The following is a 25,899-nucleotide window of genomic DNA, read 5'->3' as shown; positions in this document are numbered from 1 at the left end:
ACAGTGCTGTAGGGACTTTTTTCGAACTCCTTAGTACTGAAACATGTTTCACTCCATTAGAGAGTGAAAATTGGAGGCATGGGAGTGTAAAGAATTGGACATCAGTCCTCCTAAGCCCCTGAGGTACATCAAGAAATGCTGGCTTGCCAAGCTTTCCCAGTTAAGAGCATGTTCTGCCCGTGAAGATGGCTTCACAGAAGAGAGTACATTAATGCAACATGTTACCCCACACCAGCTGAGTACTGTGTTATATTTTATGCTGTAACTCATGGGTTTGGTTTGTCCTGATAAAAAAGACTCACAGTTTCTAATCCAGCAGTCCTACTTAAATAGATAATTCATGATATTTTCATATAAATACAACTTTTTAATATAATAATAATATGATAATGTTTTATGATTCGTTTGCTTTTTTTAAACATCCAGTGATGGTAGTCAGGAACAGACTATTTCACTGTAACAGTAACAACAACAAAACAAAAACAAAAAAAAAGAAAATAGAAAAATAGAAGAACTGGGTTATAGGCATGACCAATGATGTGGCTGATGTATTTGTGACAAACAAACACAAAAATCAACATGGAGGAAACTTTTGTAATTTATGATCTTCACCTCACCTGTGTTCAGCTTAAAAAAAAAAGAAAAGAAAGAAAACTTCAAGCTATTATCTTTCTAAATATAGGGGGTATGTTTTATTTACTCGTTGATATCAGCATGCACTTTTTGACTATACTGACAGTCCAATCTAAAGTTTGGGTAAATCAGCATATCCATCATCTGTAGAGAAGTCACCTACAAGGTGATGGTAGTCTGTTGCTGTCAATCACTTACCCTCCATTTGTATGATTGATTTCATGTCTCTGTCACTTCATAAATGCTCCAGGTTGTGCACATTCAGTTTAACTCCAGAGACTGTGTTTGTTGCAAACGTTCAAAGTGTGTTGATATATCAGTGTTTTTGTATATTTCTTTTAAGACAAGATTGGTTTTGAATTTTCATCAATGTATTGTTCTTCAAGCTATCATAGGTGCTTCTGTCCATCTTCCATGTTTTAGTTTGATGCTGGTTTGATTTGTGGTTGATGCTAAAATAAAAAAATAAATAAAAAAAGCCAGCCTTAGAAATTGCTAACTGCATTTAGTATGGGTCAGATAAACAGGAAGTGCTGATGTCAAGGATCTCCTGTGGAAGATACAATCATCCTCACTGTGCCCTGCTGCATAAACACGCACCTATGGAATTGTGTTCTTAGACATTGAAAGCAGCTGCTTTTCCAGGTATTACAGTAGATTGCAGATTGCATAAGGAAATTAATGAAAAAAAAAACAAATTATGAATTCATAAAGTACATGAATTTGCAGATTATCACTTTACATTCATCCTGGTTGGTTTGTGTGTTATGTCACAGTGGATTAGTCGCTCAGAGTGCTGGTGGGTGTTTGTCAGTAGGCGTGGTGTGAGTCCTGCTCTCAGATTGTGGTCATTTGGTTCGGAGCAGATTATGGGGCTATGCGTGCGCTGTTGGTTTTGTGAGGATAACCACACATCAGCACACATTGCCGCACAAACTGGCATGTAACTGGGTATTGTGAAGGCCTCTGGGTAATACATTGTGTATGTGTGCATCTGTGTTAGTGGAAAGAGAGAGAGAGCATATGTAAATGGGTAGCTTTATTCTTTTTAATCATATTAAGTTGGATCATTAGATGGACCCATTTACACACTGCTTTCATGAGGTGTACAGGACCAAATCCTATTGGATATCAGCCTAATCTACTAAAAAAAAAGCTCTGCAGCCTCCAGTTGCAGCTTTGGTGAGGACTCTGTGTTCCTCAGTGCAAGCCTGGGTATAAACATACATGCAGCATTAATTTGGCTGAATTAGGATTGAGAACAAATTGCCATTCCATATTCCCAAATCCAGGCATGACTGAGAAATAATGAGCAGCTCAGCTCACATAAATGGTTCAGGAGATCATCCTCCTCTGAATTGACAGCTCACCTCTCCCCTGACCTAGAAGTCCAGTTGTTTCATAACGTACTGTACAGACTTATCACAGAAACAACATGTCTTTGTGTGAGTCAGATAGGCTTGTCCTAATCAGGCGAATGTCCTCGGTCAGACAATCATTTTCACTCTCTTGTGATATTTTGGGTTTTTCCAACCTTGTGCCCAACACATCATGTTCTGCATCATTTCCAGTTTGCTGCAAATGCTGTGATAGTTCTGTAGACTGTGAGCTTCCCTGGATAGTTAAAACCTCAGACCACTCCCATCTAAAATGCTCATAGATTATCCCTTAGCAGCATTTCATGCTATGATAGCACTAATGGCTAAAATAGAATCATGATCCTTATCGTTTAAAAGAGGATCAGGATGAAGGTCCTACTGATGTGACCTTCCGAGCGGGCTGAAGCCAATACAGTCACAATTCTGGGGCCCAAGAGGCCATTGATATTGGAGATGGTTCGTAGTGTTTATAATGTAGGTGAACCGCTCACTTGATGTGTGAAATGTCTGGATGACATGAATGCACAAAGTGGTAGTTTGATCTCTGCTGTGTAATCAGAATTTTGTGAACAATAACAGAAAGAACTGGAGTTCTTGGTGACTTCAGAGTCAGACTCAGATCACTCAGAGTCTGGGAGTCTTTGTACTGAGCTAACTGGCTGCTGGCTATAGCCTCATATTTAGACATACAAGAGAATGGTATCAATTTTCTTGTTTAACCCCACGCCAGAGAGCAAATAAGTCAAAAACAATAAATGAGCCAATTTAAGGACAATAGTATACTGTGGCCACATATGTGTAATAATTTTAGCATACTTGCAGATAATTTCTTTTTCAAACTTTTCTGAACTCTTAATTATCATGAATGGAGCTAGATTAGGGTCAAAAGTTTTGTACTTGAAAACATAAAATCTGAAACTGAAATTTTAAGTTTTGATCTTGAATCTTGAATCTTGAACACCAACGTATTCAAAATAAAAATAAGTGTACACTTTTTTTTTTTCAGGTTAAATACAATTATGATCAACCCTGGTAAAACGATTTGGCTACACCACATGATTGGCAGTGAAAAAACTGCTGTCAGTGACTAACTTCCACTTGCACACCATGCAAGAATATCCTGCATGGCTAAAACTGTTTTAATTTCCACTGTAAGGCCAAGGCTGTTAATATGTCACCTTATTAACTTTTAATATTCTTCAATACGTGGTCAGTTCATCCAAATACAGCCTTTTTGAATTTTGCTCTGACATTTTCAGAGATAAGTGGTGAATAGGCAAAACTAGAGGTTAAGCATAGGGCTAACGTTAGCATCAAGTAGCTTAACATTACGATATATTCAGACAGAAGGTAGGCTACCGCGTGAAAAACACAGATAATGCTGTTACTATGTTAACGCTAAACAAACTCTGGCTTGTCACAAAACGACCTCTCACTTTTGAAATTTACTTTTCTCACCTGTGTGCTGGTGACACACAATATCAAAACTTGATTCAGATTTAATGTTTTCAAGTACAAAACTTTTTACCCTAATCTAGCTCTATAGTCATGCAGTGTTTACAAAAGCTACAAATGTTAAAACACATCAAACATTTGTTTGAGTGGCTGATCTTTATAGATGCTATTCAAAGAAGATTTCCAAGCATAGTAAGGAACAAGGTAGAGAGTGACAGAAATACATAGACATAGATAGAGAGGGAATTGGATTGAGATTTGATATAAAGAAAGTGTGATAGTTTTGGAGCTTTTAGTATGCAGAACGGAAGGCAAACACTTTTAGCCCGTCTGTCGAAGTCTGGGACTCCTCTGCAGTGAGCGGTCTAAACTTTCTCATATAAGTCTTTGCCTCAAGCCATGAACTCAAATATTTTAGTCACATTCACTGAAGCCAAGGAAAAAAATGCCTTATTACTTATGATCAAAGGTTGGTGTTTTCTGGAGGAGACATGGAGCGTCTGCTAGAATTTGCATTAGGAGTTGAAGGCGGGTCATTTTCAGTGAATAGAGAGACATTCAGAAACAGGCAAGGATTCGTTGTTTTCCATGCTTCTAACTCTCTTCCTTTTGAAGAAAGTTTACATGGGTAAACAGAGCTACATTAAATCTAGATATTTGTATTAGGAACAGTCACATGACCCCTTAAGCTGCAGACAAAAAGTCTTGTTGACCTTTATTTCTTAAATAAATGTATTTCTATGTAGGTCCCTTTTGGTGGGGGGGGGGGGGGGGGGTCCAGTCCTTCTGGCATTGAGAACACATGACACAGCATAAAACTAAAACTTAAACTCGATGATGTCATGAAATGTATGGCAAAAATGGCCAATATTAAACAAATCAATGACGGCATTATTAAAGGTTTCAGTTTAAAAATGACCAATTGCAAATGTGTATTTTTATGTCAAAATGTTAAGATACAAAAAGTACTGTAGGTGCAATGTATGGTGTAAATTTACTGTTGTCAAGGTTGCAATTTGGACAAAGATGACAACACTGATAATGCAACACATGCTTTGGGATTATGTGATAAACAAAAAAGTGTGAAGGAAGCAAAAATGTGGTTTATATTTTAGATTCATAGCCACTAGTCACACTTTGTGGCATTCTCTTAATCTGCTTCATGGTGTAGTCATCTGATTTTTTTTTCTAACACTCAGACTTGAGTAGCTTTTGGCTGCTTTTCCTTTACTGTGGAGGCCAGATCATCTAATGCAGCACTCTATCATGCTCTTTCTTGGTCATATAGCTCTTACATAGCCTGGAGGTGTGTTTTTGGTCATTGTCCTATTGGAAAACAAATGATGGTCCCACATAAACCAGATTGAGTAGAATGTTGCTGCAGAATGCTGTAGTAGCCATGCTGATTAGGTTTACATAATATGGCCAACAGTGTCACCAGCAAAGTACTCCCACACCATCAGACCTCCTTCTTCATGCTTCACAGTGGGAACCACGCATGCAGATACCATCCGTGCACCTTCTTTGTGTCTCTAAAATACACAGCAGTTGGAACCAAAAATCTCAAATTTTGACTCATCAGACCAAAGTATTCTGATTTCCACTGGTCTAAAGTCCATTCCTTGTGTTTCTTGACCCAAGAGATTCTCTTCTTATTGTGGGTCTCTGTCAGTAATGGTTTCTTCACAGCAGTCAACCACGAAGGCCGGATTCACGCAATCTCTTCCCAAACAGTGGAAGCTGAAATATGTCCATTACTTAAACTCTGCAGCAAAGCTTCTCCCATGTCTCTCTTAAACTGGCCATCTCAAGCCATCTCAGGAAAGGAAGATAACTCTTGGTCTTCCTTTCCCGAGATGGTCCCCATGAGAGCCAGTTTGATTATAGCATTTGATGGTTTTTGCAACTGCATAGTAATGCCAGCTAAGTATCTATGGGTTGGAATGTCAACATGACGATAGACATACCTTATTCACCAATAGCGTTTTTTTTAGAGAATTCCCCTTACATTTTGTATTGTGCTTTATATTGGTCCTGGTTTGCACCACTCAAGACCTTTTTATGAGCGGACTCTCCATTCCCCCAAAAAATCACAGCATCAGTCATATTGGCAAATGCCCCAAATCAACATTCTCTTACAGCCAAGAACCAGAGCCTTTTAGCAGCTGTCGTAATTATGATTATGGTCCATCAGGAGCAAAAATGGAAGTCAGGTTACATTACTTTAGAGCCACAATGTCTATGAAGGGAGGAGGCCAAGGTGGATTAATGGAGACATGGGACAGGAAACCGCTGTTAATTTCCCACTTCCTACTAATAGTCAAGAATGGTTTCTTTTAACAATGACCACAATAGTTCTCTAGCTTCAACCAAGTGGTTATTAATGTTAACCATAAGAACTAAGGTCCTATAACTTAACTCAAGACATGCTCTTTCCCAATCCAAGCCATGCTCTTTACAGAATTTATGACAGTGAGACACTGACAAATTAAGTTGTCCTAAAAATTGGTGTCTCAGACCAGAAAATGCTATATGTCCTTCTGAAGGAAGTTACAAATTACTTATATGGTGATTCCGTTTGTTAGAGGGAGCTGGCCCATCAGGCAGATCTATCGGACTGCCCTGAATGATCAGAAGCTATAGTATGAGATGGTGCATTGTTATTTCATACAAGCATTTTGTTACAGATTTAGTTTGCCTCATTTTGTATGAGTTGTCATCAATCTCCTTCCTGTTTTACAGTGTTTTGGCACTCCTTGTTACATTGAAGATAATAAAGAAATAACATTTGATGTAACTGTGATGCAACTTTGTGCTCTGATTACCTGCCATGGTCACGGCACACACCACCAACTACTTCACTGATTTTGGTACAACCTGATCATGTTTAATGGAGATTATATTTTCTGCCTTCCCCCTGATGTCCTCCAGCTGCTCTGCATCAACTCTCTGTGATTTACAGAGTTTCCTGATAGACAGTAAAGCAAACTGCTGCTAACTATAGCTGCTGGTATCTCTGATGGTTTATTAACTGGGCTATCATGCCAGAACTGGAGCCGGGCAAGCGGGCAATGTAACTGGGCGCCACAGCCTCTACAGTCATAATGACAGAGGTGAAAAGACAGAGGAAGCTACGAAGTGAAGGAGAGAGTAAGTCAGCAAGGAGCTGCTGGAGAAGAGTAAATCTAGGACTGACTTTTTGTCAGTGAGAGCTTTGTGACATAAAAAGCTGAAAGACAGGTACCAAGCTGGCCCCTGTGCTGTTGGACTGGCTGCCATATATTGTGTTGTTGCATTTGCTTGATGGTTGGCTAAGTAATGTCAGAATCTCCAATACATATGTACTGCTGTCTATATTTCCTATTGAACCCTGAGACAGTTTAAATGCTTTTTCCCCAATAGTAAAAAGTACTATAACATAAATTTCTAGGCAATATTTTTTAAATATTTGCTACTTTGGAGATTCAGCAGGGCTGTGCTCTCTGTAAGTAGAATTACATGGTTTCTCAGCAAATTACAATAAAAAGCTTACAACTGTTCTGGCTGGTTTACATCTCCTTGACTTTTCAGTCAGTCAGTGTTACTCAGCCTGCTTCAGAAGTGTCAGTTAACACCTGCCTCTCCCCTACTTTTTTTTTTTTTTGAAGATTGTTGAGTTTAGTGAAGAGCTTTGGTGTGTCATGTGGTCCATAATTTCTAAAGAAAAGATAAATAAATAATTATACTCTGTAACAATTAAAATGATGCATTTTCTTATGTAATTTTCTTATGGGGTGCCATTTGTAATGATTGTGATTCATGCTGAAAAAAAAACAGCAACATTTTGTCACATTTAGCTTCAAACAATGTTTAAAAAACTGGTGTGAATTTTCGAGAGTCACTTTTTTTTGCACATTTACAACAATATTTGTCAACTTAGAGATATTTTAAATATTTAAATGTTAAATATAAATGTTAAATCTAAATGTTGAATCTAAATGTTCCGGGTGAAACTTAATATTTAGCTAATATGCAAATTCAAATGCCGGTAACTATAGCCAGCCATGATGGGGCTCACTTTGACTGATCTGTCATGTTCGCTTGCATTTGGAAAACATACTTACCGAGGTGGCCTGTGGTAGCCCTGTGGCAGTTGCTATCACTGTGGAAAGACTTTGTATTGCCACCAGAACGGCTCTGCTGATACTCTCTGCTAACGCCGATTCATTCACTGACATGTTTGCAGAGCGACCATGGCTTATGCAAGCGAACATGACAAAGTGAGCTCCCTTGTGGCTGGCTATAGTGGCTACAGGTCATAAGTCCCGCACCCTTCATAAAAGTGACACAAAAAATTTGAAGTACTCTTCAAATAAAGTTTCTCCAAACGTTTGTTATTTTAGGTAGTTATTATCACGATAATCCATGTCCAAGAGTCCATTTCCATGGAGAGGATGGGTTTTATTCGTTATTTGCCACTATAAACACGCTCTGACCTCCTCGAGCTTTTATTTTGGTACTTCCAGTTACCAGCATTTGAATTTGCATATTAGCTAAATATTTAGTTTCACCCGAAACATTTAGATTCAACATTTAGATTTAGATTTAACATTTAGATTTAGATTTAAGATTTAACATTTAGATTTAGATTTAATATTTAACATTTAGATTTAGATTTAATATTTAACATTTAGATTTAGATTTAATATTTAACATTTAGATTTAGATTTAATATTTAACATTTAGATTTAGATTTAATATTTAACATTTAGATTTAGATTTAATATTTAACATTTAGATTTAGATTTAATATTTAACATTTAGATTTAGATTTAATATTTAACATTTAGATTTAAATATTTACAATATCTCTAAGTTGACAAATATTGTTATAAATGTGCAAAAGTGACTCTCAAAAATTCGCACAGTTTTTTGAACATTGTTTGAAGCTAAATGTGACAAAATGTTGCTGTTATTTTCAGTGTGAGCCACTTTACAAACGACACCCCATATTTTCTTGCTTTAATAAGATTAGTTTGATAAGAGTGAATGCTGGTTTATTTTATTCAAAAAGATTCACATTCAAACCCATAGTGGTTTAACTAATAATTTTTTAGAAAAGGGAGAGGTCTCAAAAATCGCTGTTGAAAGCACGATTACATGCATGTCAGCTGCAGAGTGCAGAAAAATAGTGAAATACAACATTTTGCTATGCTGATTATTTTCCTTTACCAGAGTTTCTTCCATAGCCTGTAGTTATTTTGATTTGCTGCCAAGATGTTAATGCATGTTGCATCCGGACCCTCACTGCAGATGGAGGGCCCATAATTAGCTTCATTTCCCTTCATCAGTGCAAAAGGAGGGTAAATCTGTTTCTGAAACCAAAAACTGCACTCTGACTAAGGGGTGGGTTTCAGTTGTTGCACCGTCTGCTGAGAAAGTTCTTGATGTCCAGCAGGAGCCCGTGGGCTGAGGTCAACATGTTTTCTAGGCACTGTTAAATGGAGCTACGGCCCCAGTATGGCACTGCTGTCAGACCTCACAGCCTCTGTCGACAACTTAGGGGGCTTGTAAAGAGGCCAGGGCTGATGGGTTTTTAGTCTCCTTGGGCGGCCAGCTGGAAGAAAATTGGAATGATCCTGTGGTGTGTGAGTTGGTGTGTTATGGTGTGTGTTGCAGCAAGACACACTTTGAAAGTCCAGAAATAAGGACATGTGTGTGTGTGTGTGTATATATAAAAATACCTCCTTCTGGCTGGGTTGGGAATCAAAACTAACACAATTTGGCAGCATATACTGTTGGAGAGCCAGTGAGGGATTGTGTCCATGTCACTGTTCTAGTGAGTCCAAATAGTCAGAGCACTTGAAGGGAGAGAAACCTGAACCTCCATATGCATTGCACCGAAAATAGCACTGTATTAAAAAGAAGCTAACAGTTAAAGATCTAGTGTTGGTTCTTATCCAGTTGAATTTACCTATAGTTACCTATAGTTACAGGTTGTACATATACTGTATTGTTTAACACTACGGTCACAAAATCCTGGGGGAAAACATATCTGTTTTGATAGCAGTCAGTGCTAATCTCATTGATAAACATTTAGGGTTTCCTGTGATTTCATAATAAAAGTCATCCTCTCTTTCACCATGTAAATTATTTCAGTTTGAAGCTGCGGCATAAGGAAATGTTCAGTTTGCATTAGCAGGAACTTAATACATTTGTTCTGAGAATAAGCACTAGCCGACTGGATTTAAATGAGTAGTTGGCTGTTGCTTATGGAAATCGATGATGCGGGTATTAAATAATTTAATAATGCAGTCATTTCAGGAAAGACGTTCTGCCATCAGATGGCCTTATCACAAAAGAGGGATGGCTCTGATAAACAATTGTACTCCTGGTTCATCAGTCACCAACACAGGAAAAGAAAACTTCTTTCCAACCAATGAAATGACACCTACAGTGGTACGGTTCCTTTGCTTCAAAAAATGTTCACACCAGAAATGAACTGAACAAGAGATCACTTGACAGTATTTTGAGACCATCCCTTTGGTCTCGAACAACCACTTTCTGGTCTGCCTCAGAGTCACACCAACCCAAACAAACTGCAGCAAGGGAATGAAACATAGATGAAGATGATATAAAATCTATTGAGTCCGGTTTAGGTTACATCCCCGAGTTAAAAGGTTTATCAAACTGCACAGTTATAATTATACTATTAGACATTTTTATAACGTTGGAAAGTTGTGCTTATAGCACCAATTATTTTGTCCTCCATGTATTGTGGTAATTTACATCCTTAAGGAGCTGTATACTGCTCCAAAATGACATGGGCACAGACAGTGACACTGCATGATGCTCTGTTTATTCTATATAAGGTATCCAAGTGCATGTTTTTACACATTTTTCTCAATGTCTAAAAAACATCTTGATAGTGGTATTTCTGGGGGTGCTAATTCATAAAAATACCATTTTCCACCCAATGTTGCTTTAAAGAAATCACACTGGAAAATACATAGAGCTGCATGAAAACCAGGAAACTGCTGAGAGAAAAGATGAGGAAGGTTGAGAGAGCTCTGAATCTGAATATTAAGTATGTGTGAATGCAGAGCAGAAATATACTGTATCCTTCAATGTGTGAATGAGATGTGATGTCCTCGTCAGGGCGGATCCTTGTATCTTGTCCAATGTTCCAAATGGTATTCATGCTAGGAGGAACTCTAGCTTCTTCCCAGCGTGAGTCTCTCTTTCAAAGTCGCAGATCCACAGGCCTTGTGTTCGCCAGCATGGAAATGCTTCTGATGATCAAGTTAATTTAAAACTGCAGTAATAATACAGGACAAGGATTTCTATCCCAGTGATTCCTTCTAGTTCATGTTTGCAAAAGCATCAGTGATGAACGATATATATTGTAGCATGAGCCATGACAGCTAGATGGCCCATTGACAGTAGAAAAATTTGTGAACAGCATTAGTAATTGAATCCTTTACTTTTATCCTTGAACTCATCAGTCTCTCATTTGTGACACAAGGGCAAATTTTTATGTGATGGGAACAGAGCATTTTGTTAACACAAGACACTTGTGATTGCAGGCAAGGTTGTAGTCTTTCTCAATGTCCACTGACATGCCACAGAATTAGTATGAAAAAATATTCTAGATTTTATCACAGCCAGACTCCTTTACACATTACAGTGTAGTTGCAGAGTAAATGGGGCCTTTATGCAGCCATTTTTACAGTCATTTAACATTGGACTCAGATAGGGAATACTTTTCCTGAGCAGATACACAAGAAAAAGTTTGACTGAGTAAGACACAATTACTGGCATTCTTTCAGCCTGCAGCAGCTTGTGCACAGTAGAAAGTGGTGGGACTCTGTTGGAGGAGCCTTGTTGATTTTCACTGTTGATTCCTTCTCAAGATCAATATCTTCTCAGGTCCCCTTCAGTCCTCTTACTTTCCAGGGTTAATCGACGGCAATGGAGAGCTCCAGGGACTTGTGGAGACCCTGCCTTCTAATCCTTTCACTTTGTGCGAGATAAATTGAGGGCTGTTGACAAGATCTTGACTTAATTTGGTGCAGAATATCTTTTATCCCTGCCTGTGGACATGTCCGCATGGACCCACCACAGGGAACTCACCCCAGCAGAACTGTTTGACAAAGTGACATCACAAAGCTTACATTATTATTTTGTATTAATTTTTATGCTGTAATTTACATGTCAGGAAAGCAACAGTACTTAAAATGATGCCTTGAGGGTGTTGCTTTGCTCTCAAAGTCAAGGTTGTGATGTGAGGAGTCACTTTTTGAATATTCCCACAATATTTCCATACATTGGTTAATAATTCACCCAAATTTACAGGAAATGTGGCAGGTGTTTGTAATATACATAACTAGACCTAATCATATGCTGAATTTTGTTAAGCTGCCTGAGGCATTTCACTCAATATCATCATACTGCATGTGCAGCAGTCACTTAAGAGTTGTAAATATGCTACATGGATGGATGTTGACGTTGGATGGTGACCTTGTTTTAAATTGCATATTATGGTCTCATCATTGATTTGTTTGATGTTTCAGAAAGCCTTAGGAGATTATACTAAGAACAGAAGTTGCAACTCATAAAGATCAAACAGAGGCTTGCTAATTTAACTTCAATATGAGTTATTCTTAGACCAATGGTTCCTTGACCAATATAAGATGAAAGTTAAAATAGGGGGTAACATCAGTTGAAAAACAGAGGTGAAAAGTTCAAAATGCATTTCAATGAGAGGGTAATTCATGCCATCCCTTCATTTCTGCTCTTTATTTCACTGCAACTGAGCTCACACTGGTCTTCTCTGGAGTGTGTCGAGCACTGCGATGCCAAAGTCCTGAAGAGGCTGAGGAGAAAACAAACAAAATCTGGACGCCTGAGGTTTGGGATGAGGCCAGATTTGACAAAGCAGTCAGTCATCACTCTCCCAACAATCCTGAAAACAATGAACACGCCACAGTGGGCTCACCATCTGTTTGGGGGGAATATGGTTTTTGGCTCTCAATATGGTTAGTGAGACATTATATGCTGCTGTTTTTGCTCAATTCAAATGCATTTTGTAAATTCGAATGCATTTTGGTACTCATTTAGAATAGTTTTGCTGACGCATTCTTAGGATACAGTCCCCTCTAATGTAGCTTTTCTTCAGCTCATTAAAATAGTGCACCAGCAGCGGAGTACAAAAGATCCTCACAAGCTGCAAGAACAAAAAGTACAGGAAAAGGTATAGTCTTTTTTTCTTCTTCTTGGGGTTAGGCTAGGTTAGGGTTGGGCAGCAACGAATGATTCTTTTAATAATAATAAAAAAGTTAGTTTGATTGATCTATGCTTCTTTGGATTATTTAGATAAAATGAAATGCCATACACGAAAATACCACACAATATCAAAAGATCTACGAAATAAGAACTTTTATTCATAATATATTCATACTTGTACACAAGTAAAATAAAATGCATATCTATGGTTCCATTGCAATCTCCATAAACAAATCGACAGCATTCTTTTGGTAAATGCTACCCATATACCCTTTCTGTCATGAAAATAGAACTAAAATTGGGGGAGGTAAAACATTTGTTTTTATAAACATAAAAAAACATAACATTACCCAACAAATGCATCACTTTGAATAAATAATGGGAGGGGGAAGGGGTATTTTCATTAAACGGACCCAACATTCTTTATCTGCACTCTGTATCTGATTCCTGTATTTGTTTTTTTTGTTTGTTTGTTTGTTTGTTTTTGTCTTCTTTTTTTTTTTAATTCTTCCAGTGGTCTGTCTAAGCAGTAAAAGCTTTTGAGGGGGAAAAGGGGAGGAATCTCCGAAGTGTAGCTTAGACACAGTACAGTAAGTACATAGAGAACAAACAATTTTGGGCACCAATTCATTATATACATTAGATCTGTAGTGTTCTGTAAAGGCATCCATTTTGTTAAATGTACTCTAATGTTCTCATCATTGTTTGTCCTCACCCATGATGGGTTAAATGTGACTCCTCTCTTTTCAGTCACTGTCTGTTGTGGATGTCACTGCATCTTCTGTTATCATTGTCATGAGCATCAACAATCTTGAGTCCTGTGTTCAGAGTAAGATCAGGAGTCCTAAGACATGGCTAGAGATATCCAGATCATGGGAATGAAGAGAAAGCGCAGCACTTGCAAAGTAGATCCCCGGCCTTTGATGCACTGTGTGTCTGATTTGGGCTTTTTGGAACACTTCTTTTTCTTTTTGTTTGATGCTGTAGATGATTCCAGATTGTCTATAAGGTCAGGGTTTAGGTTTTCCAAAGATTTGTCCAGGGTGTTGGACAAGGTTCCCAGTGGTCCATCATTCTGCTTGTTCTGGGTCTCGTTTTTCGTTCGTTCCGGCTCCTTATATTTAGTCTTTGACATGTTCTCCTTTTCCTTCAGGGGGTTGTTAGTGATTTGGCGGCTCTTACCAGACAGGATAGAGGACTTGTCATTATCTCCAAGGCAACACCTGGGAATGGTGTCCCCAAGAGGATTTTCAGTGGAGGGAAATTTCCCGGACTGTGCCTTGGAGCTGAAGAGATTGGTCTGGATTTGAGGCGTTTCTACACACCCCTCCAAGTCTTCACTTTTCAGTCGTTTCAGGTCCTTCCCTGCCAGGAACTCAGGAACATGGCACTCCAGTTCAGAGCTGGAACCCTTGAAACGTTTGAACCAGTCCCACAAGGTCCTCGCCCGGCAGTCACAGATCCACTGGTTCCCATTTAAACGCAAATACTGAAGAGTCATCAGTGGGTCCATGGTCTCCCCCGTCAAGACAGTAAGATTGTTGAAGAACAAGAAGAGGGATTTCAGCTTACCAAGATCATTAAAAGCCCTTGGTTGGACATAGATAACTCGGTTCTGGTGTAACAGCAGCCGGTCCAGATTGATTAAGCCTCGAAACATGTTGTCTGTTACTATCTTGATTTTGTTGTTGTGCAGGTAAAGATAGGTGAGGTTGGCAAGGTCCAGGAAAGTGTCATCATGCAGGGTTAGAATGTTATTGTCCTGCAGATAAAGGTACTGTAGGGAGAACATTCCTCGGAAAACCCCAACGGGGAGCTCTGATAGGCCGCACCTGTGCAGGTGAAGAGTATGCAGCTTAGTTAGGCCCCGGAAGGCTGTAGGACTGATGGTGCGGAGGTTGCTGTTGTCTCCGATGTCCAGTTCCTCCAGTCTTTCCAAGCCGTAGAAGGCTCCAGCCTCGATGTAGGTGATGTTGTTGGAGTGGAGCCAGAGAACAGTAAGATTGTGGCAAGAGCTAAAGCTGGTAGACCTCACCACTGTTAGCTTGTTGCTCTCGAGGAATATCCGCTGGCTCCGCACAGGGATCTCAGTAGGGATGGAAAACAGTCCTTGTTGTTGGCAGGCCACAGTGGGCCTGGGCTCACTATAGCACACACACTTGGCAGGGCAGCTGTCAGTTTGAGGCACGAGGTTCAACCACATCACCAGAAACAGGAGTCGCCCCCCTACAGAGACAGAAAAAAAAAAAAAACAGTCGATTAGTAAATAATGTATGTAAATATTACAAGTCACAGTTCTAATATAGCCACAGAAATCTGTACAAATACACAAATTCAGGACAGAATGTAGTATGCATAAACCTTTGAAAGAACACCCTACATTTTAATCAGACAACCTAATTGGAGAATCAGTTTGATACAAAGCATGGGGGTAGCTCTCATGAAGAGTAGATGAAATAGATTTTTAATGTTTTTTATATTCAAATGCCTGAAAATACATTTCTGAAAACATCAGGGGTGCCACTGTGTGAGCAATATTCAATATGCACAGTTTAAGTCAATGATACTGCACACACCATTAAATTACATAACCAACAAAATCCAAAACAATTTTTTTTGCATAAAGTGTAACATTCAGCAAAATAATCTGAGAATAGGGAATCCTCTTTATAACAGTGATTCAGCAAGTATTTTAACAGAGATGTTATTTGAATCTGGGGACACATCTCCCTCCTGGCTCTGCTGACATGAAGACTTAAAGAGCTGAAGAAGAGTCCTGTTAAGGCAGACTCATTTGAATCTGGGTGTGTGGTTTTTATGTGGAATTAGCTCACTCTAATAAGGCGGACATAACTAATGGTGTTTCAGCGTTCCTGAGGTTGACATTTAGCCTGACGCTGGGAGATAAGCTTTCATGCCAGGCTAAGAGATTGATGCCTGGGGAAAGAGGGCTACAGAGACCCTGCTAGAGTTTCCACTGTGCAGCCATGACTGAAGCATTTTGTTCTAAGTGCAGCATGAAGATGAGATACACAAGAGGTGTGGTAGCACTCAGAGCACAGCTTGTAAAGATTCTTGTATGTGTTTGCCCTGAAGGCATCCATGTTTAAAATAAGGCGTATTCCGCATTTGCTTGTATTAATTATTTCTGCTTGTCCTCTGACATGGTTCAGATTAGGTTGCAAGTCAGTACCATAAGTGTAATGGGCTGGATTACCACGTGAATGATTACTTCTGACATTGCACTCTTGTAGTTAAAAAAATAAGTGCATATATTGGGGCTCCTGTATTCTTTCATGTAGAGATGATAGTGTCAAAGTGTCACAGGCATGTCTAGTATCAGCATATAAAGGCAGGTACACCTCCAAATCTCTGAATCCTCTTCAGCGCCTGTTCTGACTGAGGATTTCCAAACTCTGCTCCTATGCACATGTGAGGAATCCCAAGCTTGCTGGCATGACAGGTAGTGAGGCTCGGGAAAAATGCATGAGACTCTGCCCTCCTTCCATTCGCACTCTCCCTCTCCTCATTCCCTTGCAATGTGTTGTGGTGCAGCCCATCTCTGGACCTTGTTAAACGGAGCTCTGGTGTGGCCTGACAGCAGCCCTCTGCTGCACTTTCCCTCCAATCTCCCTGCTCAGCCGTCAGACTGCCACCGGAAAGCTGTCAAGACTTTCCACTCTTTCTGCATCGCAGCACTTTTCCCTCAGCACTGCCTAACAATAGCAATATTTTATCTCACAGCACGCTTCGTGTATCTCCTCTGCCGTCTTCATTTTTTCCCCCTGTGCTGTCTATTCATTAACAGGCTATTTCCACCCACGCGTTGCATGTCAAAGCCTGCTTTCCTCAGCTCTCGGCATAATATTTCTTGTCTTTGTTAGCATCTGTTGAATGACAGCACAAGCCCCATAATGTCATCAACTCCGTGCCAATTATTTTTTGCTCACTAACAGCATCTTCACATCTGCACCACAGTGATTACATTACCATATGATACAAACATAATCCCCAGTCATGGCTTCCTTCACTCTTTCATAACCACATTTCTTAATAACCTCTGCATGACTTCACAGTTAGACCTCTCACCTTTCACTCTAGAGACTTGTATGCTGTGTTTCCATTATTGATCGGTCAACAATGCTGGACTTTCCCCTTCTATTTTCATCACTACTTTGTTGTCTTTGCTTTAAATCTAAATAGGAGCAAAAAAGGAGCTAATGTTTCGCTGTTTGTCCTCACAGCTGTTGACACGAACCCTAATATCCTAAAATACAGCATCAAGGTTTTGGGTGAAAAAAAAAAAAATCCATTCCTTATCGTCTTTTGCCAGCTTTGGTTTCAACACTTAATCTTCCCCTATCTGCTGTGTCAAAACAAGGCCCCAAGCACTGCCTTCCTGTTTCAGACTCTGCCAGTGGCCTCTCTTCTGAGAGCTATATTATTGTACAATAGCAATCATCACTCTGTTTAAGAGCAGACAAGCCTCTTTGTTTCCTCCTGACTGACACTATTGCCCCTTCAGCTTTGAGTAGAGTACAACACTTAACCTGCTCCCTCTCCTCCAGGACAAGCACTTCTGTTTCCAATATGAGCCTGACAATATCTGGCAGGTAAAAGAATTGAGGGCAACCTGTGTTTCTTAGTGATGCGACTTCCATGCTTGACTAATTAAATTGCACGTCAAAACAAATTCTGCAAAATCATGCAATGTTGCTGTTTGGGACATTAAATTAGACTGATATTGGTCACTCGGTGTCTCTTGCTTGGATTGAATGAGCCAGCTTCAGGCATGACAATCTGAAAGACCTGCAGTGAAACCTGCCTTGTCCTTCCTCTGGTTTGGAGGTTGTTTTTTTTTTTTTTTAAAGTGGTCAATGATGTAAAAATAAGGTGTCAGTTTTCAGCTGGAAGACACTCCATTCGGAACAGAGAGATGCCCACAGGAATGGAATGATAGACACTTATTGTATAAGTGCATCACTTAGCCAGACTCCTCACTCTTTTCCATGTGTCTCTGACATGTTTGAAAGCTCCAAACAAACTCTCAACGCTCATTTGTCTTACTGTGAAAACACAACATGCATTTTAACCCTTCCTCATACTCTGAAACCCGCAATGAACACACAGGGCATGTCGGGACAGCACATTCAGAGGGACTCCGATTCATCACGGTGGCTTTACTTTGAAGGGTTGGGGATTGGGCTGGGACGGCTAACATGACAGTCTTATCCCCTTGGCCTGGAGTGGAAGTGATGTCTCTGTCAGAGATGAATCACAGTAATTCTCCAGAGGGACCTCCTGGCCTCTTTCTGAAATCATACATTATTGTATTGCTCAGAGGCAGGCCTGCATTTAATATAGTCATGATCCCTTTCTCTAAGGTCATGTATCTTGTGTGAATCCATCCATGCATACATAAATTGTTTTTATATCATGTTGAAAGAAATAACTTCAAGTAACTATATAGAGTATGACACGTGTATGACTTTGTGAGCTAAGAGTAATAAAGACCAGTAACTCTGTGCATTTTATGAGTGAATACAAAAATATGAAGATTGTTTTCCTCCACTAAGATTTTTTTTTTCTTCAAACATTTAAACACTTTGACTCTTCATTACTTTCAGAGATAGGAATTGTAGAGAAATGCAGTGACCTACAGCGGAGAAGTTCGGATCCAAGACAGATCCGAATTATCAGTCATCAGGCAGACCATCAGGCTAGTCAAACCCTTTTACAGTCAGCCTGAAATGTTCATGAAACTGAGTAAATCCAGGTGGATTCATGAACTAAACTATGATACTCTACCCATTGTTTTCTGGCTTTGTTTATTTCATGTACCCAGCTTCTAAATCTGCGTCTGACTCACAATTTATAGTGCAAAACAGTGACACAAAGATGTTTAGTTCGGTCTGAATGTGCTATATATCTGACATGTTGTCAATTCGGTTATTTTGCCATATTTAATCCTTTAAAATCGTGCATGAAGCAGGTAGTTAGCTATTTACAAAATGTTCCTTAATCAAACTCATTGAGGACATCAGCAAGTTCATGGCCACCCTTGAAGATTATGATGGCTTTCTGAGTTTAAGTGATGCTGTCCCGAACTAATTACATGCACTCTTGTAACTGTAAATTAATCCTTCTTTGTGTCTACTTAGAAAGTAGCTTCCAAATCAGTGCTTCTACTCCCACTCCTGCAGAATTTTTGATAAAGCACTTTTGGAAGAGCTAGAATTACACAGTAGCCTACAGTTATGCTGTCATGGCTGACCAGGAGAATATTCCATTTAAGTTTGCTTTGAACCACTTTTTTCCTTCATAAGCCTGTGAAAAAGTTTTATTACAGAGAAGAAATGGTCTTCACTTTCAAGAGCATCTGTGAATAGCAGAGGTTTTGGTTTGTAGGGCATATTCATATGAAAAGGTTGTGATCACAAGGCCACATTGGCCCTTTTATGGATACCACATTTACCCTGTCACTGAGAGTATACTGTTCAAAAGAGCTACTTTTCTTCTTTTACTCATTTTTCAATGCAATTATTGTTACTTCTAGGACAAGTAATGTGTCTTGACTTGTACATTCAAGTACTTTTTAAACTATGAGGGAACAAACTTTGCTTCCTATTTGTGTCATAATGTAAATACATCAATGTGATTCTGGTTGGAATAAAGAGTGTGCATGCATGGACTTGATTGTGGAATGATTGTCATTAAAAAGGTTTCCTATATTTCTATATCGCCCACTTTTTCTAGTAGAGCACACATGCACACAAAGACAGATTTGTGCTTGCCCTTGCACCATTGATAAACCAGATGCCATGATCTTAAATAAAGATGCACACATCAGATTAAACAGGTTATTTAGGACATGATGGACCAGAGAGTCGAGCTGGAGTCCCTTGGCTAACTGTGGAGTGTTGCACGGGCATCAGTAGCAGCTTCAGCATGCAGACGAGGACACAATTAGAAGATGAACAGGGGGGACAGATGAGGTCCTGTTTGACACACATCTGACACAGCACTTGCCCAAGCAGATGGCTCATGAATAACTGAGGGGACCGGAGGTCGGCATGCAGAAGGAAAACCAGAGCCAGAGCCATAATGTGTGTGTGTTTGCGTGTGTGTGTATGTGTGTATGTGCGTGTCTAAAAAGTGGATATACATACATCTGTGAACACGTGAACATGTGCACACATACATAGAAGTCTCTCCTTGTCTCTTAGAAAAATAAAATCAATAGCAGTGCCTATCAGGTAAATACTTCTGTTCTGGCATAACTGCAATAGACAGATATGTTGTCATATGACTACTGAGAAGTGACAGCAGTAACAATAGACAGGCAGCTGGCAATATCCTGACAGTGAGAGAATGAGTTTGCAATCAGAGGGCTGTCGGATCGAATCCCTGCTCAGCTGGCGAACAATTGGAAGATAAAGTGGGAGTGAAGAGTTCTTCCTTTCAACGACTGCCATCAAATTACCATCGACCCTTGAGTGATGCACTGACCTCCCAACTGCTTGGATCCTCACTCAGTGGGAAATCAGTCAAGACTGTGTTTTGTTGAACATTTACAAACTTTTGCGGCTGTCAGCAGTGATGGAAACTTAAGTACATTTGCTCAAATACTATACTGAAGTACAGTTCATTGAAAGTGAAAGAAAATGTTCTTCTTATTCTTTAACAGCTATCAGCTAGTTGCTTATATTGTTGTGTAGAGTTGTCTAATACAGGGATGTTCTATAGCATTCTTCCTCTGTGAAACTGAAGACAGTAGTATGCCTCCAAACTACTGTATCTCTTCAACCAAATAGCATAGTGTTCTATGGGATTGCTACCATTACTTGAGATTCCACTGATTTTGTATTTGCACTCCAGTCAAATTTGCAAAGGAGAGCTGAGAAAAACATAAGACATAAGAATGGTCAAAATCAATGCAGCGGAGGCTGAGATATTCTGACTTTTTGTCCCTAGGTCAAGCTCCAGGCACGATTGATCCCACACTTACTACTGCAAATCAATAACCATCCTTTATTTGCCCTTCTGCCTGGTAAATGCCCATGTCTTTCAAACTGCATAACCGTTTCTATTGAGGGGTTTTCATTATAAATGTGTAGTCCAAAAGCCAAGGTTGAGGTACTCTTGAGATGTAAGGACTGCCTGAATAATTCTCTCAACACAACAAAGCTTGACATGCTGTGTAATACATCTCATGATTAAATAGTCTATCGCATGTACATTGGTGGAATGTCCCTTTGAGTAAAGGATGGATACTTCTCACACCACTATCGGTATATATGGGCAGCACTCCTGTGACTATCTATAAAATTAGTTGCTATAACACTTTTCTTCTAAATTGCATTTAAAGATGGCTAAAATAGAGTTAGGTATGCTTAAATACCACTATAGTGGATTAATTGTAGTGTGGTGGCACAGAGCCACTGGATTAGGGGGCAAAAATGGCACATTCCTCATGACTCTATTGTGTAGTTGGCAGCAAACCAAGTCGCCCTCAGTGCTGCTACAGCTTACTATGAAATGTACCACAGAAGGCACTGGGAGTCAAGTCTACCCGTGAGGTTTTGCAGAATGGCTCAAATCCATCTTTTGTACCCGCCTCCACATGTCACAGACTTGGGCAATTTTCACATATGAAACCATGTAAAATGCATAATTCAAGTAATGTAAGCTGAAAATAATGCAGGCATCCACCGAGCATGAGTGTGTGGGGGTGTCCAGATGCACTTCTCAAGCCACAGAGGAGCAAAAAATTCGGAATGCCCTACTTTACTGTAGGTTTTGTGCCGTGCGGTCTGCCAGTAGTGCAGCCAAGCATTTTTGCTTAACAGAGTGGATAAGGCTTTATCTTATCTACACATGGCTGGAGAGAAAATAAATGAGGGTAGCTGCTACAGTACATGCCCCATGTGTCTTGGTGTTGCTTAGCACTCAGGCAGACTTTAGCACAGGTGTTAACAACATTTTAGCAGGCATCTTTTTTTTTTCTTTTTTTTGTTTAAAACAGTATGTGTCATCTTCTTCAAGTACTAAGAGGATTTGTGCGAAAAATCTATCCTGCAAAGAAATACACAACAATGAGGTAACAGCATTATACCAGCTGAGACTTTTAAACTCATGATATAAAGCATCCCAACGTGTTTTTTTATCAAACTCTAACCTGTGTTTGCTCGATCATACATGTGATCATGTCTTATAGTTATACATGAGTAAATACGTGAGAAAAATAACAGTCTTCCCTCTTTTTTCACTTCTATTTCTTTACGTTTAGTGGCCTTAGTGACCCCAGTGGATTTAATAAGTAGCACTGTTGAATAGTGATTCCAGCAGTGCAACATGTGCATGTGTTCCCATTTGAGTAAACTATGACACTGAGAAGAATCATATTTATATGAGGTCCTTATGTTTCAGGTACTTTAAACAAAGCATGATCCACCACTGCCAAAACTGCTCTATCATGCAGCTCTGGGGCTCTCACTGTGTCAACAGTTTGAAATTGATGAGGTTTGCGAGCCCTGACAGTTAATGTAACACACTGGCATGAAAGCAAATGAGGCCTAATGAATCACTAGTGTACCATCTAAAAAGGATAACGGCCCCTATACATATTCTATGATAGCTTCAGATAATGCTAACACCTCCTCATGTGAAGTGTCAGCTGAAGAGGGAAAGAGCAGTGACAGTACCCACAGGCAGCCTCATATATTTGGGCATGTGAAGATGAGAAAACACAATGAGGTGGTCTGAGCAGAGGACATGCTGTAATGAGTGGTTACACAGTTTGATGCTAGTTTGATGTCGTTGTATGCTATGCCTACTTTGCTGTAGGCAAAAGAATGGTCTGTTCTGTTTTTCCAGGCATGGAAGTAGAGCGACTGCAAACATTACACACTCCACATCCTTCTGACAGCTTCATTACTACAAAATTCCTGTGTTTGGCAGTAGCCCTCTTAGACTGGCACTTGTTGTGCTTGTCGGAGAGAAACTAGCTCTGGATAAAGTGTTGTGTTTGTGTGACTTACAAATACATCAAACAAGCACTTAATCTTTGACCAGTCTGAACTAAACCAAAGTCATTCTCTGAGTAATCTATTTAGTTGGTTTGGAAAATTGCTGTGTAGGAAAGTGTAGCTGTAGGGGAAACTAAAAAAAGATTTCTAAATTGCCAGAACCTTTGCTGCTTTGTTCTTGACATGGACTCTCTACTTAACCTTGTAAAGCCCTTGTGCCCAGGATAGAAACAATTGCAAGCACCCACATTAGTCATTCCAAGGTTATGCATAGGTGAATGTACAGCACAGATTGGTCATTTGAGTAGGCAGATTTGTCATTCATGTGATAATGCAATGAATGATACAGGTAGGTCTACTGCCTTAGGCGAGAGGTGGTGAAAATGAGCCTGAGAATGCTTCACAAGACAAACCATTATTGACACCCTTTTTACTGCCATAATGTGTCATCTAACCTTCCTCGGTCTTCTCCAGTTTCGCAATATTGCACTCTGCTGGATTGGCCAGCTGACTATGCAGACTGGCTGCAAATGTGTCATATGCAATCACCTCAGACTGACTGAGACTGGGCAAGCCCAGAAAGACATGCTTTAACCAGCAAGTGCGGCCTCAAACAACCGCAAACATCACTGAACTCATCCTCACTGAGGTGGATACAATGCATAATCTGTCCATAATGTCACTGGACACACACACATATAAAAAAAAGAAAAAAGAAAAACCTCCACAACATATTCATATGGTTCAAAAGATTTGTGCATGCAATTGCATCTGTGATGACTGAAATTCGTGGGGCATGGAGGTGATGTGTTATGTAAGCAGAGCCGTGTTTTTTTTACATGCTTCACAGGCTCCATCTTTGTAGTGTGAGGTTACAGCTTCATCAGATTTGGAAGCATAACTGTTACTGAATCAATTAACTAGATCGTTTTAACAACAGGATCATGGATACATGTTGACCTATTTTAATGTGAAATGTAAAAAAAAAAAAGACACAGAAGGTTCTGGTACATTGCCTCTAGTGCAATACAGAACAAATTGTACTTGTTTTTTAAACTGTGTATTTTTTTTAACTGTTAGAGGCCCACAAAGCTGAGCATGGAGAAAAATAAATAGATCAGCTGCATAAAAATAGAGAGAAATATAGAAAGACTGTCCATGCAGGTGGTCAGTGTAGCAGCTTCAGTTGATTATAACGGATGTGCTCTGCTGCAGGCATACTGAGGCTGGTGTTTCAGCTGTTATAACAATATCCATACATGTAATTAAACATACGCATGTTTATAACATTTTTTTCAATTATCTGAGTAAAATTGTAACATTGACAGGAGGACATCTCTGTCCTAAATTGTCACTACATAAGTCAATGGGGTATTTAAATAGTTTTGTCATAAAGTAACATTGTGCAACTTTTCTACTTAACAAAAATGATTTAAAAATAATTTTGATGCTACCCTGACTTGTAATCAGGTGAATGGTAACTCTTTCATTCTCACTCTGCTTCCCATACATGTGCATGATGCAACTTTGTGCTCTGAGGACAATCCCCTGCGAGGATTTTGTAACACTTTACGGCACCTAGTCATACACCACCAACTATTTCTCCTATTTTGGTGAAATTGGATCATATTTTATGGAGAAAATGTTCTGTTCTCCTTTTGGCCGCTCTGCATCAACTCTCACTGATTTATAGAGTTTTCTGATAGACAGTAAAGTTAACTGCTGCAAACTATAGTTGCTGTTAGCTAATGTTGGACCACCGGGAAGAGGAAGTTTTTAAAGCTCATCGTTCAGGGGAATGCTGATGGGGAGCAGATTCAGTGTCATGCCAGAACCGGAACTGGGGATGCAGGCAATGTAACCAGCTTCAGCTGCCTCTATGGACATGATGGGGAAGAGTCTGAAGGGAATGTTGACTTTTAGTTGGTGAGAGCTTCACGGTGGTTGATGATTTGGTCAAGCATTGGTTGAGCATTACGTAACTTGTTCCAGTTATCGAATAAAATACACTTTTAAAAAGTTTTTGTGAAAAAAATTAAATAAAATTTATTTAGGTCTTAAATCCAACTCTATATTCTGTGACTGTGTGGTATTTATTTTACAATTATATAACATTTTTTGTGGCCTTACTTTTTAAAATGTCTATGCTGCAGCTGGCCATCTCTATCTAGTCCTAACTTGATAACTGGTAAAGAAAATAAGACATTTACATTTAGTTGACACTTTTATCCAAAGCGACTTACAGGGAACTATTTGGGGTTCAGTATCTTGCCTAAGGACACTACTTGTAGTTCGACATGCAGACTGGAGGAGCCGGGGATCGAACCGCCAATCATCTGCTTAGTAGCGGACCCAGTCTACCTCTATCTCCTGAGCCACAGCCACTAATAAGTTCATATTAGTATTATGCAGTATTCATTAAAACACCCTCTGCCAAAACACGTTGGTTGAATACAGTGCAGACTCTTCCAGTCAGTCAGTTAGTATTGAAGAGTTATCTTTTTCACATTAATATGCAGACAGACATACAGACAAAATGACATAGCTCTCCACGGGATGACATGTCATGTAGCACAGTGCTCATTAAGCTGTTATTTGTGATGCTAGCTGCAAAGCAGCTCAGCTATTCCATGTGACATATGGGAGAGTGTTCATTTCAAAGAGATGAAAGGGGAATGACGGGATATACGGCCAGTGCCTTCTAGGAGACCAGGACATTTTAATGATGTGTGAATGACAGAGAGCGACTGCATTGCCGTCTAAGAAAGGGAAGTCAATGAGTTCTCAAGAGGAAGAAGATGAATGAGGCCGATATCTGGGAAGAGGTGGCCAGGTGGCGCCCAGTTTGCAGTTTGTGGTGACTGACCGGTTTATTGTTGTGTGGGTGGTATTTACATGGTCTATTTCATCACATCGAAATGTCTGCATGTTTAATCTCTCAATTCATATTTACAGCATATTAATATTCTCTATCTCACACGACACATGCTCTCATGCACCATCTCATAAGGTGGCCATTATTTATCCATTATCTCTAAGAATGACTGTTTAATTCCTTTTTGGTCGCTGTGCATGACTCAGATGACACACAGTGGAAGGAATACAGAGACACAATAAACCCATGATCATCTGTAAGAAAG

The 25,899-nt window shown here is 39.6% G+C and overlaps 1 protein-coding gene across 1 annotated transcript in view; it reads right to left on the bottom strand.

Annotated features, from left to right (window-relative positions):
• Positions 1 to 13,235: 13,235 nt before the first annotated feature.
• Positions 13,236 to 25,899, bottom strand: part of rtn4r (reticulon 4 receptor) — a 40,590-nt gene continuing 27,926 nt past the window's right edge. The window contains exon 2 of the mRNA XM_010736838.3: positions 13,236 to 14,957. Within this exon, the coding sequence (XP_010735140.1) occupies positions 13,576 to 14,957 (1,382 nt within the window). The 3' untranslated portion in view covers positions 13,236 to 13,575. The remainder of the gene's footprint in view (positions 14,958 to 25,899) is intronic.

This window comes from Larimichthys crocea, chromosome III (assembly GCF_000972845.2).
Source record: "Larimichthys crocea isolate SSNF chromosome III, L_crocea_2.0, whole genome shotgun sequence".
NCBI classification, from domain to species: Eukaryota; Metazoa; Chordata; class Actinopteri; family Sciaenidae; genus Larimichthys; species Larimichthys crocea.
Note: the sequence above shows the minus strand (reverse complement) of the source record. Positions and strands in the feature narration are given on the sequence as shown.